Below are 16,397 nucleotides of genomic sequence, written 5' to 3' on the forward strand. Positions count from 1 at the left end.
AAATAATAAGTAAGACTTTATGACCAACAGCTTCCGAACCCCACCTCATCAATTCTCCCCTCCTTATTCGCTATATATTGCCATGGATTTCTGTAAGTCTAATCATTTTCCTCTGATGATGATTCCAGGTAGGAATCAAAAGCTTAGGAATAAAAAACTATTTTAAGATATGTAACTCATTTGCTTCCATTTTGGATTTCCAGCTGCAAAATCCATATTTGTACAAACCTTAATATACACTGCAGAATATTGGGCAATACTTGAGAAACAGTAAAATGAAGGATATTAGGTTATGGTTAGGGTGAAGGTAAAACAAAAATGATTGGAAATATGAGTTCATGAATAACTAGAAACGCAACCACTTGTGGAAATCCTAGAAATAATGCAGATACAGTGGTATGGACATATACAGTACAGTAATAAGGATGAATGAAACCAGGTAGCCCAAAAAGGTGCTTGAAATGAAGTGAACAAATAAGACCCCATAGAAGAACTAGAAAAGTATGGGAAGAAAACAAAGAATCAGCCAGAAAGAGGAGGATGGCCATGGAACAAATGAAAATCCTGGCTCAAGACCTCAACACCTTAAGGTATAATGGGAGGAGAAGTACGTATGTAAGTAAATAAAAGGCTAGTATGAAAATATTGCTTACCCAGCTCTTCTTAAAAGGCCCTGATAAAGTAGACCCAGCAAATTTCTTTCAACTTGAGGGTGAATCACAAAGTCGAGGACACTAGTGGAAATTAAGGGGAAGCAAGTTTAGGACTGAAACTGGGAAACATTTCTTTTAAAAAAAGAGTTGTGGCAATCTGGAACAAACTACCAAGCCATGAAGTTGAAGCAGAAACTTTCACCACCTTTAAGAAGAATCTTGATGAGATATTGGGATAGTTTAAACTTGATTTATACTTCACACGTGAAGCCTGAACATAGACCGTAACACAAAACTCACACGTGGTGAGCAACTAAAACTCATTTACACTTGATGTGGCGTGTTCGATCCTTGTGTTGATGTCTCCGAGTCATGGAAGAAGAGTTTTGCCTGCCATTACTGACTTCAAGAGGAAGAAAGGGAGAAGTCAGACCCATCAACCAAGAGTGGTGGAAAAAAAGGGTGAGAAAAATATCCTTGTGAGTGGAGAACATATATGATGAGCAATTGAATTTCAAATGTTTTTGCAGATCATCCTCGCGCTTTGATGACCTGTTGAGTCCAATTCAGCCCTTCTTTCATCATTCTGGCACCCATGTAACCATCCTCTCCTTGAAATTCACCATTTTGGATACATAGCACTGCGTCTGCATCGCGGCTTAGTTAGAAAAATTTCCACACACAGCACGTGGGTGCATTCTAAGTGTGGCAGCATGTTTGCTGTGCTGCCCTTAGCACCCAGTGCAGATGTGTCAAGTATCAACCAGCCTTTGGCTATTAGCTAAACAAAAGAGCTTCATGGACTGAATGGTCTTCCCTTGTTTGTCAAATTTCTTGTGTTCATTACAACTGCTAAATAAATGGTTTTAATGATTCTCATGGCACCATTTATTTACGTGAATTGAAATTTTTCAGCTCAGTTTTTTATATTTGGTCTTATTTGTGGCTCAATAACATAATTTCTTATTGTCATTTTCCATTGTGTGATTGTGAGGAGTCTTCTACTTCTACTTGTGGTACAGTCACTATCAACAAGAGAGTCCAAGAAGGGTGCCAGAACACTAGCACTTCAGAACTATATTGCCATTTAACATAATGAAACCATAACCAGTACAGAGATAATGGGACAGGCTTCTGGAGCCATATCTGGGGGTCGTATTTACTGGCCAATCTCTATTTAGGTGGCATACTGACTGACCCCACACGAGGCAAAGGCAAAGTTCAGAGATGATGCCAGCTTCATAACATGTTATAGGTGGGACAGATCAAGGCATAAAAGATCTTGGCAATGGAAGCCAGCTCATTGGACATGGAATATCACTTCAGTAAATGGGAAGTAACTGGGGCTCACAAGAGACACGGACTATTACAACATAATGTAGATATAGCTGGACTTACCTTTAGAAACAGAATCAGTTACCTCAAAGCAGAGACTGCGGATGGGTATAGAGCACCTTGCAAAATTCTGGGTTGGTACACTGGGTGGATAAGATGACTGTCTAAATATATTTACGTACAGTGTATGGTCTTTTTAGAGAAAACAAGGTTAGTACCAGGTACCGCCTATTAACATCATAGTCCCTAAGACACCAAGAGCTGTGGGAGAAAAACCCTGGTCTGAATACATTTAGAGAAATTCTACTAGATGTTTGTTATTTATGATTGACTACTTCATACTGTATACCTCAGCTTTGTAATTCAATCAGTCATTTGTTTCGATCCCTGGATTAAAGAACAGAGTCAAGCTTTCAAATGAGTATCTGCTGGTGACTGTTGGCTCCTTGATTGAACAGACGAAAGCACTAAAATAGCAGTGAAGCCATCTTGGGAAGGCCTAGAAAACACCTCTGATCAGGACATCCTTGGGATACGTCCACAACGCTACAGTTTATGACACAGACATTAGATTCCCTTTTGTCCACACTACCCCGGTGTTTTTAACCCCCCCGAATGAGACTTGTAAAAGGTATTTTGTTAGAACCGTATATTTTTTTGAAAATGGCAGCTCAGCTTTGCAGTGTGAATGGCTGAAAACAAAGTTTTGAAAATGCAGACTCTAATCATGTACCGATTGGTTTGTAGTTATCATTTGGCCCTTCCCTGATTAGATCCTTTCCATTTCATTTTCTCAACAGCTTTGTGTGTTGCTCTCAATAACAATTTTACCTCATCGTCAGACCAAGTAATCGTTTTTTTTTTTGTGTTTGCCATTGCTGTTCTCCACGTGTAAACATGTTATATGAATTTTTGGTCATCTTAATGTGGAATAAGATACTTTCATAAACTATGTGGAAAAGCTATTGTGGTTGGAGATAGTTTTAAAGCAAAAACATTTCAGTGTGTTTGTAGCCTTAGCTTTTAACTGTCAGACAGTTTATCCCACATCACAGTGGGGATCAGGGATGTGGAATCTGAACAAACTCTCAAAAACCTCAACAGTGGAAGATTTAAGTTAGGAGTTTGTGGTTTGGCCAAAAACCCACATCATAGCATTATTAAACATTCTGACTGTCTAGTGAGATACAGATATAATGTATTTATATATACTTTTCAGACTGAATGCCTCTCATCCATCATAATTCCTATCAACATTCTACTACTGAAATCATTTTGGTAGAAAATATTCACTAGGGAATCCATTCCCAGGCTCCTGATTACCAGGAGCCCGGGATTCCCGTACATTTTTGAAACTGCTTTAATTCCCAGGAAAAAGGGAACAGCCAAGCTCGCATATATTGCATGTAAAAGTGTAAAAATCGATCAAGAAATAACAGACTTATAGTTGAAAATAATTAAGGTGGCGCCATTGCTGCAGCTTGCACTTCATCAGACAACAGCTTTGAACAGCAACTTGAAATTGCAATGCGTCAGCCTGTTGCATCCGCATTATCTGTGCCAAGAAACTTGCCATCACAGAATGATGACAAGAAACTGGATGCATCAGTAAAAGCTGAAATGGCGGTGTTTCAGAGCAATGGCAAGTGCAGGCGTTGTTTAGAACAAGTGTATCAGTATCCGATGACTGTGCCGCCTACTTCAGTGGAAGCAGAGCATGCTTTCTCAGTGGCTGGCGTACTTCTACATGAAGGTGCGCTCTTGCCTGGACGACCGCACGCTGGACACGTTAATAAATAATTCATTACATTTATATAGCGCTTTTCTCGGTACTCAAAGCGCTATCCACACAGGGAGGAACCGGGAAGCAAACCCACAATCTTCCACAGTCTCCTTACTGCAAAGCAGCAGCACTACCACTGCGCCACCTGTGAGGACGTTGTGCTTTCTATGCTCTTATTACCACAACTAAAGATACATGTACTTATATGACAGCATGAACTGCTTGTAGATAAGGTTAGTCTTTTATTGGTGTCAACATATTGCAGTAGTTTTATTAAAAATAAGTGTCGGTTGTTCTAAAACCGTTCACATGTGAGATGCCTGTGCACTGTGTCATCCCCGGGAGCCCGGGATTCCCGGGAATGGATTCCCTAATATTCACCTCTCTTGAACCGAGAAAAGAGCAGCTGTTCCCTCAGATCATAGATGCACTTATTACAGGAAAATGATCATTCCAGGATTCTGGCCTTAGAGACAGAGATTCAAAGAAAAAGCCACACATGAAACTGGCAAATAAAAATAAAGTGTTATAATGGGCAAAAGAACACAGATGATGAATGGTCTTTTCTCTGTTGTAAATGACATTACTATGTGAATTTCCCATTGGGATTAATAAAGTATCTACCTATCTATCTATCTATCTACTTGACATGTACTTAATGTAGAAGCCAACTGAGGGCCAGTAAGCTACAGACTGTTGTCCTTATCCACTATTGCAGTTGCCCAGCTGGGCGTCTTCCTCTTCTTTTTCTATTCTATTTAATTCCAGCTTGTCCTCTACTCTTAAGACAGTAATTGACACTTTGTATGAAATCTCCAGTTTCTTGCCTCTACTCTCTTATGAAATAACCTTCAATTAAAAAAAAAATAGACTGAGATATTTCTTGACAAAGCCGTTTCATTTTGGTCATTTTCTGAACCCAGAGTTGAACTTTAGGAATGCCAGTACTTTGCAACCCAAGTGAATAGTAACAGGTTTCAACAGTGTTAATGCAATCACAAAGATTTATCTAATAACCAATTTGCATCTTTACAGGACTAATTAAGGGTAAGCTAAGGACTGTGAAGGAATGGCTGCTTTGCAGTCATATGTGAATAACAAACTAAAATCAGTTACAGTATTTCAAGCAGTAATAGCCATTAGAAACACTAGCAATGTCTTGGCTGTATTTTTTAATCTATTTAACGGTATCTTGATTAAAAAAAGAATAATTTCTATCAAAAACAGGAAAATTATTAATTCATCCTAAAATTTTGAGAGGTAGTGTATATCTAGTCATTCATTCATTCAGCACTAGAATGTTCTCCTGTTGAAGATGAGCAAAAACTTCTCGTATATGTTTGTATAGCACTTTCTATTATCTACATGTCGTATATTAACTTTCAATGTCTGTCTATTGTGTGCTTACATTTAAGTAATTAAGGCCCTGACTAAGTCAGAGTATTTGGATGAACCATTTTTATTTACAGATGTTTACACCAGTAGTCAAACACCACTTAACTGACGTTCCCTGTACTGGTGCCCATTTCCTGCCATGGACTGAAAATGATAAAATAGGAACAAACTGTAACCACCATATAAGGAAGCACATCTGTCTTGATCTACTTTCTAACATACTGTATATGGAGTCACCCAGTTCTCCAAGTCAAAAGAAATAGGAAACATCACCAGGTGCACACATCACATCTTTTCTGCAGTGCCATGTTATGAGATTTTTTGCTTAAGATAAGGAGCTACAAGAAAGAATACATATTAATAGGATGCATTGTGAAACCTTGAGCCTGAATTTTTCTAAACCAAAGGACATAAACAGTGAATAAGTGAGGGAGGATAGGAGGCTGGATAACCAAAAATCATGAACAGTTTTAAGAAAACACAAGTTCACATAAGTTGAATATATACTGTACATATTTATTTGTCTTTTTAATGAAACATTTTGGTCCGTAAATTATAAACAGCATCTAACTGCTGCAAAAAAAATGATCACTTTCTCGTAACTATTAGAAACTATGCAGGCTTTTGCTTTTCAAACAACTGGACTGAAAAACAAGATGAATGAAAGTCTAAAGTGGCATTACGCTATACAAATCATTCAATCCAGCCTGAAGGTTTAAATCTTCTACTTGATGTTTCAGAAACACCTCTCGGTTGAGATACTGAAAAAAGTAAGATGTCCGACTTCAGTGTCCTGGATTATCAGTCACATCAAAGTCAGGCACACCTACAGGTGGTCTACACTTAAAGGTGTTTAAAACCTCAAAACTGACATAAAATTTACTACCAATAACTTACACCTTATATTTCACATTCAGAATTCAAAACAGTACAACAGTTTAGTAACACTTTTTGGTTTACAAAATAAGGCACCATCTTTATAGTTCCAGAGCAATAAAGTACATGGCAATGAAAAAGTCTTTGATCTCAGAACTAAAAAACTGAACCAGTAAAAGACACAGGCATTGTCGAAGTATAAAGGCTTTCTTTCAGCAGAAATTCAAAGCATGCCTCTATAGTTAAAACTGTGTAATGAAATTACAAGCATTACTTACTAACAACTTCACAAGCAAAATGGTTCCCCACTCAAAACGCTTGTATTTTAAGGATACCGATTACCTGTAATAAAAGATCACAAATAAAAAAAGACATACAGATTGGGTATTCCTTTTCAACATACCAGAGGGAATGTACTTAACAACTACTTGGTGAGGTGACAGGAAGCAAGAAAACCAGTGAAGTAAATAATGAAAACATGTTATAGGGCAGCGTGAATTATACATTAAAATGTGCTATTTTATATTGAACTTCAGATAAACAACAACTGTGCAATACCAGTGAAGGAAGTGGACACAACTCTTCATCATCAAGTTAAGCAATGTGAAGAAAAGCAGTGAAATATAATATTAAGGCAAAGGAATACAAAAAAAGTAAAGTTTAAATGCAATGGAGAGCAGATCAAAATATACCCTAACTAGCATATAATAAGCACTAAGAGGTGAGGGATGCTGAATGGAAAAAGATTGACTGTGAGGTAGGAGGTCTGATGGTTTAAATCAGAGAACCATGTGGTTACAGATTCAATGCCATCCAGTTAGATTCATTTTTATTTGTTATTAGCCATCCATTTTCAAATTGTGCACTGTTCCTTCAGTTCCAAAAGACAATGGTATTATGTCTAAAACAATCGCTCAAAATTTCCCCACACTAGGAATAGGCCGATGGCCGCTTGCCTGATGCCAAACATATTTTGTGCAAGTGATAACTGAGTGCAATTATAGACCAGAGCAATGTCAGTTTGGCAGGGCACAGCTTTCCAGTAGCCAGATAAACAATTATAAAGCAGTGATATGGGAAAACTTATTAATGGAAATAAAGGTCCAACAAGAGCACAGTCCTACAGCACACCTTGGGCAAATAAGGCATAAATTGCCATCTTGACAGATGTACTTTCATGTAAGTTTGCACCACTGCTTGGAAGACTTTTGTGGGATGTGAGACCATTTTTGAAGAGTTCTGGTCACTGGAGAGACTGTAAGAAGTACACAGTACATTACTGCTGATCTCATCTGGTATGCAGTGCACTGATATTTCAGCACTTTCATTATCTTTATCATGCATTCAGCACCGCCATGGCTAAAACCGTGATCCTTATCCATTATTTTCAAATCCAAAACTGCAAATATCCTCGGTTTAAGGAGATTTCATTTTCTTGGGCCTGGGAGAGGTGCCATTCTCCAGCTTGACTACTCCATTTTCATGGTATCCTATTAAGAGAAAAAAATAACTAACATTGGTAATTCTTATTCTGCAGTATAGATCCTCTGTACCACCCTGAAAAGCTGTCAGACAAAATAAAAAAGAAGATTTAGCTGCAAAGAAGGCCAGCAAAACTGTTTTGGTGCATTGTCTAACTATGTGTTTACATAGTTAGCATGGCTGCTGCTATTGTGTAATGAATAAACTGGCTGGTAGCTTGGCTAATTTGATATGACAACATTAACTTACCATACGAGAGGTTTTACAGATTTGGTTGGAGATCTCTCTTTTAGATACAACACTTGATAAAATGTATGTGATGCTAAAACGAGGTATGCTACAAAGCAACTCTACTCTGCCAACCAGGAAAACTATGGCCTTAGTAGGCTTGTTTACTTGCAGACCAATAATTAAACATGCTAAAAAATACTATGAATAAATACAATCTGCAACTTCTCCCCTGTTGTCTTTACCACTTGTCAATTAAGAAAGACAGGCAACTATCCATATTACTAACCGAGAATGCTAAACCGGATGGACGCAAGGGACATCCGGCCATGGGCCGTAGCTGCAAAAAGACATACTGCGCAGGTGTGCAACAAGAAATGAGGGGCCGCGAGAGGCGGACAAGACCACAGAAAAAAAGGAGTCAAAGAAATGATGCGGCGCGAGCACAGAAAAAAGGAAAAGGCAGAAAAAAAAGAAGTCAAAAGCAGGCGACGCACGAAACCGATTGCAAACGAAACTAGCACACAAAAAAAAAGAAGACGCTCGCGAACAACAGCAAGGCACCCCATACCCCCCCCCTACAGGCACTGGACGGAACACACACCAAGAGGGGGATTTAAAAAGGCAATGGAACACAAAAAAAAAGAACACAAAACCACCCCACACACCCTACAAGCAACGGACGGGACACACATAAAGAGGGGGATTCAACAAGCCCATGCGACACAAAAAGAAAGAAGACGCTCGCGCAACAACAATCCTCACCCACCCCCCCCCCCACCCCCCCAAAATCAATAAGAAGTGACACCCAAAGCCACATATCTAAAGGAAACGTCCATATTAAACATACGTCATCTCAACACCTTCACATTAGGGAGGATAGGTGGATCTCCTTACAATAAAGCACTATTAACCGTTCAACTGGAGAAAAGGCACCATATTAACAGTGAGTGCGATCCTCCTTATTACTTATCCATATTTCGCACGCTGAGGAACAAAAAAGTCATGAATACACGCTCACGGGTACAAAACGATTCGGATCGGATAACGGGACCAAACACACGAACACGAAATAACAAAAAAATAAACGGGGGATGGGGGGAACAAGGCGCTAAGGAAACTCCGGAAGAAAAAATGTCTCAGATCAAAAAACGCAAAGCTCAAGTAACCCCGTTACAGAGACGTGCCCAAATGGACAGACACAATGAACGAAGACGCATACAGCGCGCGTCTCAAAGTACTGCATCGAAACAAGCACGATTTCAAAAGAAAGAGCTCGCGTGTCAGACATACAAAAAAAGGGAGCGAAGAGACAGAATAAATGAAGGCAGACGTGTAAAACGCGCATATGACCTGACAGAAAACAAGCAAGCAAGACTCCAAAAGCAGAAAGCTCAACTGACCGCGACGTAGGCTGAAACGGACTTTTGACAAATCGGAGGCGAATCAATTAAAAATCAAAAATAGCGCGTCACAAATAATGGACATGCAACAATGCGGCACTCAAACGCCACAAGCAAAACATGCCCGTCACGGACATCAACGCCAGACACCTGCTAAACATTTACGCCAGTTGGCTGACAACGCCTTCAATAATGAGTCCACTATTGAGGAAAGTTCATTGGGAATAATGAATGTCATTTGCAATCATTGTCAATCACTTAACTTCCCAGAAGAAACAACTGGCAATACAAGTAATGAATTTACACGTTGTTGTCAAAAGGGGCAGATTAGACTGCCTCCTTTACATTCATATCCTGAATATCTACACAAGCTTCTAACTAACGATGTGCCTGAAAGTAAAAACTTTATGAACTGCATTAGATCCTACAATAGTTCATTTGCTTTTGCATCTAATGGAGTACATATCAAGCCACCAAAAGGCAATGGCCCATACTGCTTTCGCATATGTGGTTAACAAAACGCACTATATTATGTCAAAAAAATATTAATGTTAATCACATTAATAACCAGGTCATTTCATTACTTCCTGGAGAGACACAGCTCTTTCTAAGCTCTGACAAAGTTGACTCTGATGACGACAATGAACATCTGAATTTACCCTTCAAATATTTGAACACTATTAACCCAGACGGATGACCAAAACACAACCTTACCCTTAAAAACGGTATTATTCAAACAACAGTTCTTACAGAATCACATGCTAACAATACTGTTCTCATTCCTAGAATTGACCTTACGAGTTATGACCTAGAATTACCTTTTACATTGAAACGCCGACAGTTCACCATTAAACCTGCATTTGCCATGACCATCAACAAATCAAAAGGACAAACCATGGACAAGGTTGGCATCTACCTCTCTGAACCCGTTTTTGGACATGGACAACTTTATGTTGCCTTCTCACGTGTTCGACGTTCATCTGACGTTAAAGTTAAAGTTATAAATGATCCATGCACAAGGAAGACTCATTCAAAGACAAGACACCATCTTTACTACTAATGTTGTATACAAAGAAATATTCCAATAAAACATTACTCTATGCCAAACACTCATCCAAACCTGCACACTATTCTATATCTAATTCATACATCTCACTCTTTGTCATGCCCCAACGCCAGGGGTTGGCGAGCGAAGCGAACAGGGGGCGGAGCCCCCTAGTTTTTTTTTAAATGAAAAATTGAAGTCAAAGCAATTTTCTGCATAAAGAGAGGAACAATGGGTTGGATGTTATATAAATATTTTTGGACTACCTGGGCCAGGTCAGGTTTCTTTCTGTTTTCTATGCATTTTACCATCCAGCTAAATGAAATGTACTTGATAAAAGCACAATAAGACAAAGGGGCCATCATCCCCTTTGCCATTGCCAGCTGAAAATATACATCCATGTGAAATATAAACAGATCTCCTGATCTGACTGCATGTGATAACAGCATAATTCAGCACACTATAAAACAATCTGTAGATTTTTAAATTGTTTAGTTTATGTTGTTTGCAGTTAATAGCACAGTGAGCTGGGGTTCAGTAACAACAATACTTAAATTTGTATTTTGGTGGGAAAGATTTTTAAATGACGTTCAGTTCATTTCAGTCAAGACTGTATGCAACACTTAAAAACACTTATTTTTATAAATACACTGAAGACAAACAAAAGAGAAACAAGGATACAGCACAATGAAATGCATATAAATAAAATGGTCAGGCAAACAGCTTGCGAACAGTGTGATGGGTGGGAAACAATACAAGGGACTACACTGATGAAAAGTGAAAACCACTCACCAGTTTCTCGTTTGATAGCTTTAACCTGCTGCTTTGCTCGTTTACGAGCCGCTTGCTCTTGACAGTACTCCCTCCAGCGACGCAATTGAAAATGAATGAATTTCCAAAGAAGCCATGCTTGAGTGAAGCAAACAACTAGAAGCACCACCATTCTAGATATGGAGACAGATGGACATGGGTTCAAATGGTGTGATTTTTAGCAGAAGGTAAATATCATAATATTCCAAATATTTAAGATATTCAAAAGTAATCAGTACCAAACAAATGAGTGGGGAGGAAACTGGATTTCATGAAGAAAGTTGATTTTTTTCAGAACAAAAGCATTGATTCTCACTCTTCCATTACTACGGTAAAAGTACTGAAACATGATTCTTTGGCCAAGAATTCTATAGCATGCATAAAGCTAGCTGAAATCTTCAGTGCTTTGTAAAATTTCCGAGTTATTTTGTTTCGTGTTCTTTGACCTCTTCCATTGTCCCTCATTTCCTGCCTCCAGCTTCTGCATTACTACCAAATGCCGACTGTTCCCAGTATTAAACAGTTGGATATCTTTCCTACATTCAACATGGTTTTTTTGCACTGTATGCATATAAGAGAGCAATAAAAATATCAAAAGGTCAACAAACAAAATTTTACACATGGCGTAACTAATTTAGCAAGGAAATCACTGAACCCCTGATATGAAAGGCCATGAAGGAGATTCCAAAGCATTTGCTGAAAGCTGAAACATCTCTCTAACTTATATCCTGCTAGTAGGCAAGTATCAAAAACTTGAATTTTAAAACAAAGGAAACTATTGGGGGGTGGCAGGCACGGTGGCGCAGTGGGTAGCACTGCTGCCTGGCAGTTAGGAAGACCCAGGTTTGCTTCCCAGGTCCTCCCCTGCATGGAGTTTGCATGTTCTCCCCATGTCTGCGTGGGTTTCCTCTGGGTGCTCCGGTTTCCTCCCACAGTCCAAAGATATGCAGGTTAAGTGCATTGGCGATTCTAAATTGTCCCTAGCGTGTGCTTGGTGTTGAGTGTGTGTATGTGCGTGTGTGTGCGCACCCTGCAATGGGCTGGCGCTCTGCCCAGGGTTTGTTTCCTGCCTTGTGCTCTGTATTGGCTGGGATTGGCTCCAGCAGGACACCCGTGAACCCCTGTAGTTAGGAAGAGGGTTGGATAATGGATGGATGGAACTACTGGGTAATTAAAGATGGTACTCGCTTTTGAAAAATGAGACAGGTACAGTTAGGCCCATAAATATTTGGACAGAGACAACTTTTTTTCTAATTTTGGTTCTGTACATTACCAACAATGAATTTAAATGAAAACAACTCCGATGCAGTTTGAAGTGCAGACTTTCAGCTTTAATTCAGTGGGGGTGAACAAAACGATTGCATAAAAATGTGAGGCAACTAAAGACAGTTTTTAACACAATTCCCCTTCATTTCAGGGGCTCAAAAGTAATTGGACAATTGACTCAAAGGCTGTTTCATGGGCAGGGTGTGGGCAAGTCCGTCGTTATGTCATTATCAATTAAGCAGTTAATAGGCCCTGGAGTTGATTTGAGGTGTGGTGCTTGCATGTGGAAGATTTTGCTGTGAACAGACAACTTGCGGTCAAAGGAGCCTCTCCATGCAGGTGAAAGAAGCCATCCTTTAAGCTGCTAAAACAGAAAAAACCCATCTGAGAAATTGCTTACAATATTACGAGTGGCAAAATCTACAGTTTGGTACATCCAGAGAAAGCAAGCAAGCACTGGTGAACTCAGCAATGCAAAAAAGACCTGGGCGTCCACGGAAGGACAACAGTGGTGGATGATCGCAGAATCATTCCATGGTGAAGAGAAACCCCTTTAACAACAGCAACACCAAGTGAACAAACACTCTCCAGGGGGTAGGCGTATCGATATCCAAGTCTACCATAAAGAGAAGACTGCATGAAAAGTAATACCAGAGGGTGCACTGCAAGGTGCAAGCCACTCATAAGCCTCAAGAATAGAAAGGCTAGATTGGACTTTACTAAAGAACATCTAAAAAAGCACTAGCACAGTTCTGGGAAAAAACATTCTTTTGGACAGATGGAAACCCAAGATGAACCTCTACCAGAATCATGGCAAGAAAAAAAGTATGGAGAAGGCATGGAACAGCTCATTCTCCAAAGCATACCACATCAATCTGTAAAACACGGTGGACGGCAGTGTGATGGCTTGGGCGTGCATGGCTGCCAGTGGCACTGGGGACAGTAGTGTTTTATGATGATGTGACACAGGACAGAAGCAGCCGAATGAATTCTGAGGTGTTCAGAGACATACTGTCTGCTCAAATCCAGCCAAATGCAGTCAAATTGAATTGCGGCGGCGTTTCATGATACAGATGGACAATGACCCAAAACATACAGCCAAAGCAACCCAGGAGTTTATTAAAGCAAAGAAGTGGAAAATTCTTGAATGGCCCAAGTCAGTCACCTGATCTATAACCCAACTGAGCATGCATTTCACATGTTGAAGACTAAACTTAAGACCAGAAGAGCCCACAAACAAACCGCAACTGAAAGCCGCTGCAAAAAAGGCCTGCGAGAGCATTAAAAAGGAGGAAACCCAGCATCTGGGGATGTCCATGAGTTCAAGACTTCAGGATGTCATTGCCAGCAATAGGTTTTCAACCAAGTATTAGAAATGAACATTTTATTTCCAGTTATTTAATTTGTCCAATTACTTTTGAGCCCCTGAAATGAAGGGATAGTGTTAAAAAATGTTTTAGTTGCCTCATATTTTTATGTAATCGTTTTGTTCACCCCACTGAATTAAAGCTGAAAATCTGCACTTCAACTGCATCTGAGTTGTTTCATTTAAAATTCATTGTGGTAATGTACAGAACTAAAATTAGAAAAAAGTTCTCTGTCCAAATATTTATGGACCTGTCATATTTATATATATATATATATATATATATATATATATATAAATAGACACACAAAAGCTAGAGGTGTATCATTTCAATGTCTTTTTTTATAGTAACCATGCAGAGTCGCTGACTGCAAGGCACTCTGTAACCACCAGTATGTGCTTATGGTTGGTAGAGAGATGTCTTTATCCTGGGTATATTTTATTAATGTACAGTCAAATTAAATGATTTGCATTGAGGGATGTACAGTAATAGTAATTATTCAGTATCCAACTGTACCTTTAAAAAATTAAGCCAACTTGAGTAAGGGTAAGTGATTTAAGAAGTTTGCATTAATGGAAGCACTAACAAAAAAGAAATAGGCTCTTTGAAGCAGGAGGCGAGTGAATCTTGGTTTGGGACAAACTGCTGTGTCAATTCTAATAGCCAACCCATAACCCCCTTGCCCCAACCATCCCCTTTGACATCAGGTTTCTGCAGAAATATTATTTGGTTCCTAGTATGGAAACAACTACAGTTTTACACCCTCCTCAGTTTTATTAAGTACTTATACCAACAGCCCCTTTATCTTTAAGGCATGGAATGGTGAGAGATTGTAAAGAAGGTTGCAAATCTTCTCTTAAATGGAACCCCTTAATACTTCTTAAAACCAAAACATTTTAGTTATTTGCATTAAATCATATTTAAAATTAAATTATTTAAAAGTCCATTTAACTTCACTGTCATGAATTTGTTGATGCAATAAGTGAAATCAATTCCTATTTAGAATGTATAAAATTTGAATCTGGGAAAAAAAAATTCTGAAGAAAAAAAAAAAATTAAGGAAATTAGTTTCTGGCAACACCATACATGCACTTCAGTTTACACAATTTACACTTGATTAATCTTTCTTTACTTAATACAAGTTTACATGCATCATAAATTAAAAAAAAACAAAACCAAAAAAATAATAGTGACTTAAAAAGACAATCAACAGCATCAATGAAAATTAAAAAGTTTATATAGCTTACCTTATAAGCAATGTATTAAAGTTGCCTGTCTCTAGACTGAACCCTTGAACCTCTACTCTCGCCAGACCAAACCCCACTACCAACACGGATAAAGTAAGAATGAAAAGCCTTGTCAAAATAAATGCCACTGCCCAAATGTTGAACCTAGGACAGAGAGGAAAAAAAAAAAGCCTATCAAATCATGGCAAGGACTTTGAAAATGAGGTTTATGGTGTTTACAAAGTAACACTCCATTTAACATCAACATACAGTGCGTGTATTGCATTTCTCATTCCACAGATGGTGCATTACAAACATTAATGTTTTTACGAATCCATACCAAATGGCATATAACAGATATAGAAATTGAATTTCTCATTTCAACAAAAGGGGCATCACAAAAATTTGTAGTAATGCATTTTCTTACTACAAATATTTGTGATATGCCATCTATTGGAATGACAAAGGCATTGCATTTTATTACTACACATATTACTAAATACATTCCAATAGATGGTGCAATACAAACATTAACAATGAGGTCTGCAAGGATTACTTGGATTTCAACCCTTCTTAGATGGACAAACACAGCTAGTGGATTATAATCTCCCAAAGACCCATATGTTCTGTTCTTATTAGAAAGGTCTTTTTTTCTCTCTTTTTCAACTCCTATGCACAATTTTTATTGTAAACAATAATAATTTGGTGTGGTTAATGGAACATGGCATTTAGACTTTCTACTAGTGCGTATTGTATTTTTTTGTGGACTCTGTAACATAACTTTTGGTAGATATTAAACCAACATTTACATATGAACAAAAACAGATGAGGATGTTACCAAGTTAGCAGCGGACTACTTTATAATTTTCACATCACTGTTAATCCCATGCTGGTTCGTGGAACAATATCCATAGCACTTTTAGTGAGCGAGTAAATAAAGACAACACTGTTTTTGAAATTAAATTGCACAATCATTAATATCTGAGACTGAAGATTAAGAGCTGCAATGAGACATTTGATTAAATAAGTAGCTCAATGAGGGCCAATATCAAATTAGGGCTTAAGAAGAACAGGGCTCTTAGACTTAAATCAGTGTGTAGACCTCACTTAGCTGTATTGAGGGAAACAAAAGAACAACAAGCATGTAGTGTCAAGGTTAGGGGCAGTGAGACTTGAATAGCCCAACATAAAGGACAGTAAACCCATAATGAGCAGAGCAAGAGCAAGTAATAGGAATATGGACAGGCATAAAACAACAGAGACAGCATCTGAGATTAAGAACAATATACACATTATCTAAACCTGTTTATCCAGAGTAGGATTACAGGAAACCTGGAGTCTACCCAAGCAGGTTTGGATGTAAGGCAGGAAAAATACCTGGTATGCAATATGTGTGATATGGCTGATGTTAAGAACAAAAAGAATATGATATTTCAACTATCTATTTTGAGAGAGGAGAGAAAAACATTGAAAAAGGGAGGACAAATATTTAAAATATAATTCTGCTAATGGATTACTTTCACAATAT

At 38.5% G+C, this 16,397-nt stretch overlaps 1 protein-coding gene across 1 annotated transcript in view; it reads right to left on the reverse strand.

The window, feature by feature from the left end:
* Window positions 1–5,661: 5,661 nt before the first annotated feature.
* tram2 (translocation associated membrane protein 2) overlaps window positions 5,662–16,397 on the reverse strand; it is a 30,667-nt gene continuing 19,931 nt past the window's right edge. The window contains 3 exon segments of the mRNA XM_028797187.2: window positions 5,662–7,532; window positions 10,993–11,144; window positions 14,891–15,034. Of these exon segments, the coding sequence (XP_028653020.1) occupies window positions 7,459–7,532; window positions 10,993–11,144; window positions 14,891–15,034 (370 nt within the window). The 3' untranslated portion in view covers window positions 5,662–7,458.

Source organism: Erpetoichthys calabaricus, chromosome 3 (genome assembly GCF_900747795.2).
Source record: "Erpetoichthys calabaricus chromosome 3, fErpCal1.3, whole genome shotgun sequence".
NCBI classification, from domain to species: Eukaryota; Metazoa; Chordata; class Cladistia; order Polypteriformes; family Polypteridae; genus Erpetoichthys; species Erpetoichthys calabaricus.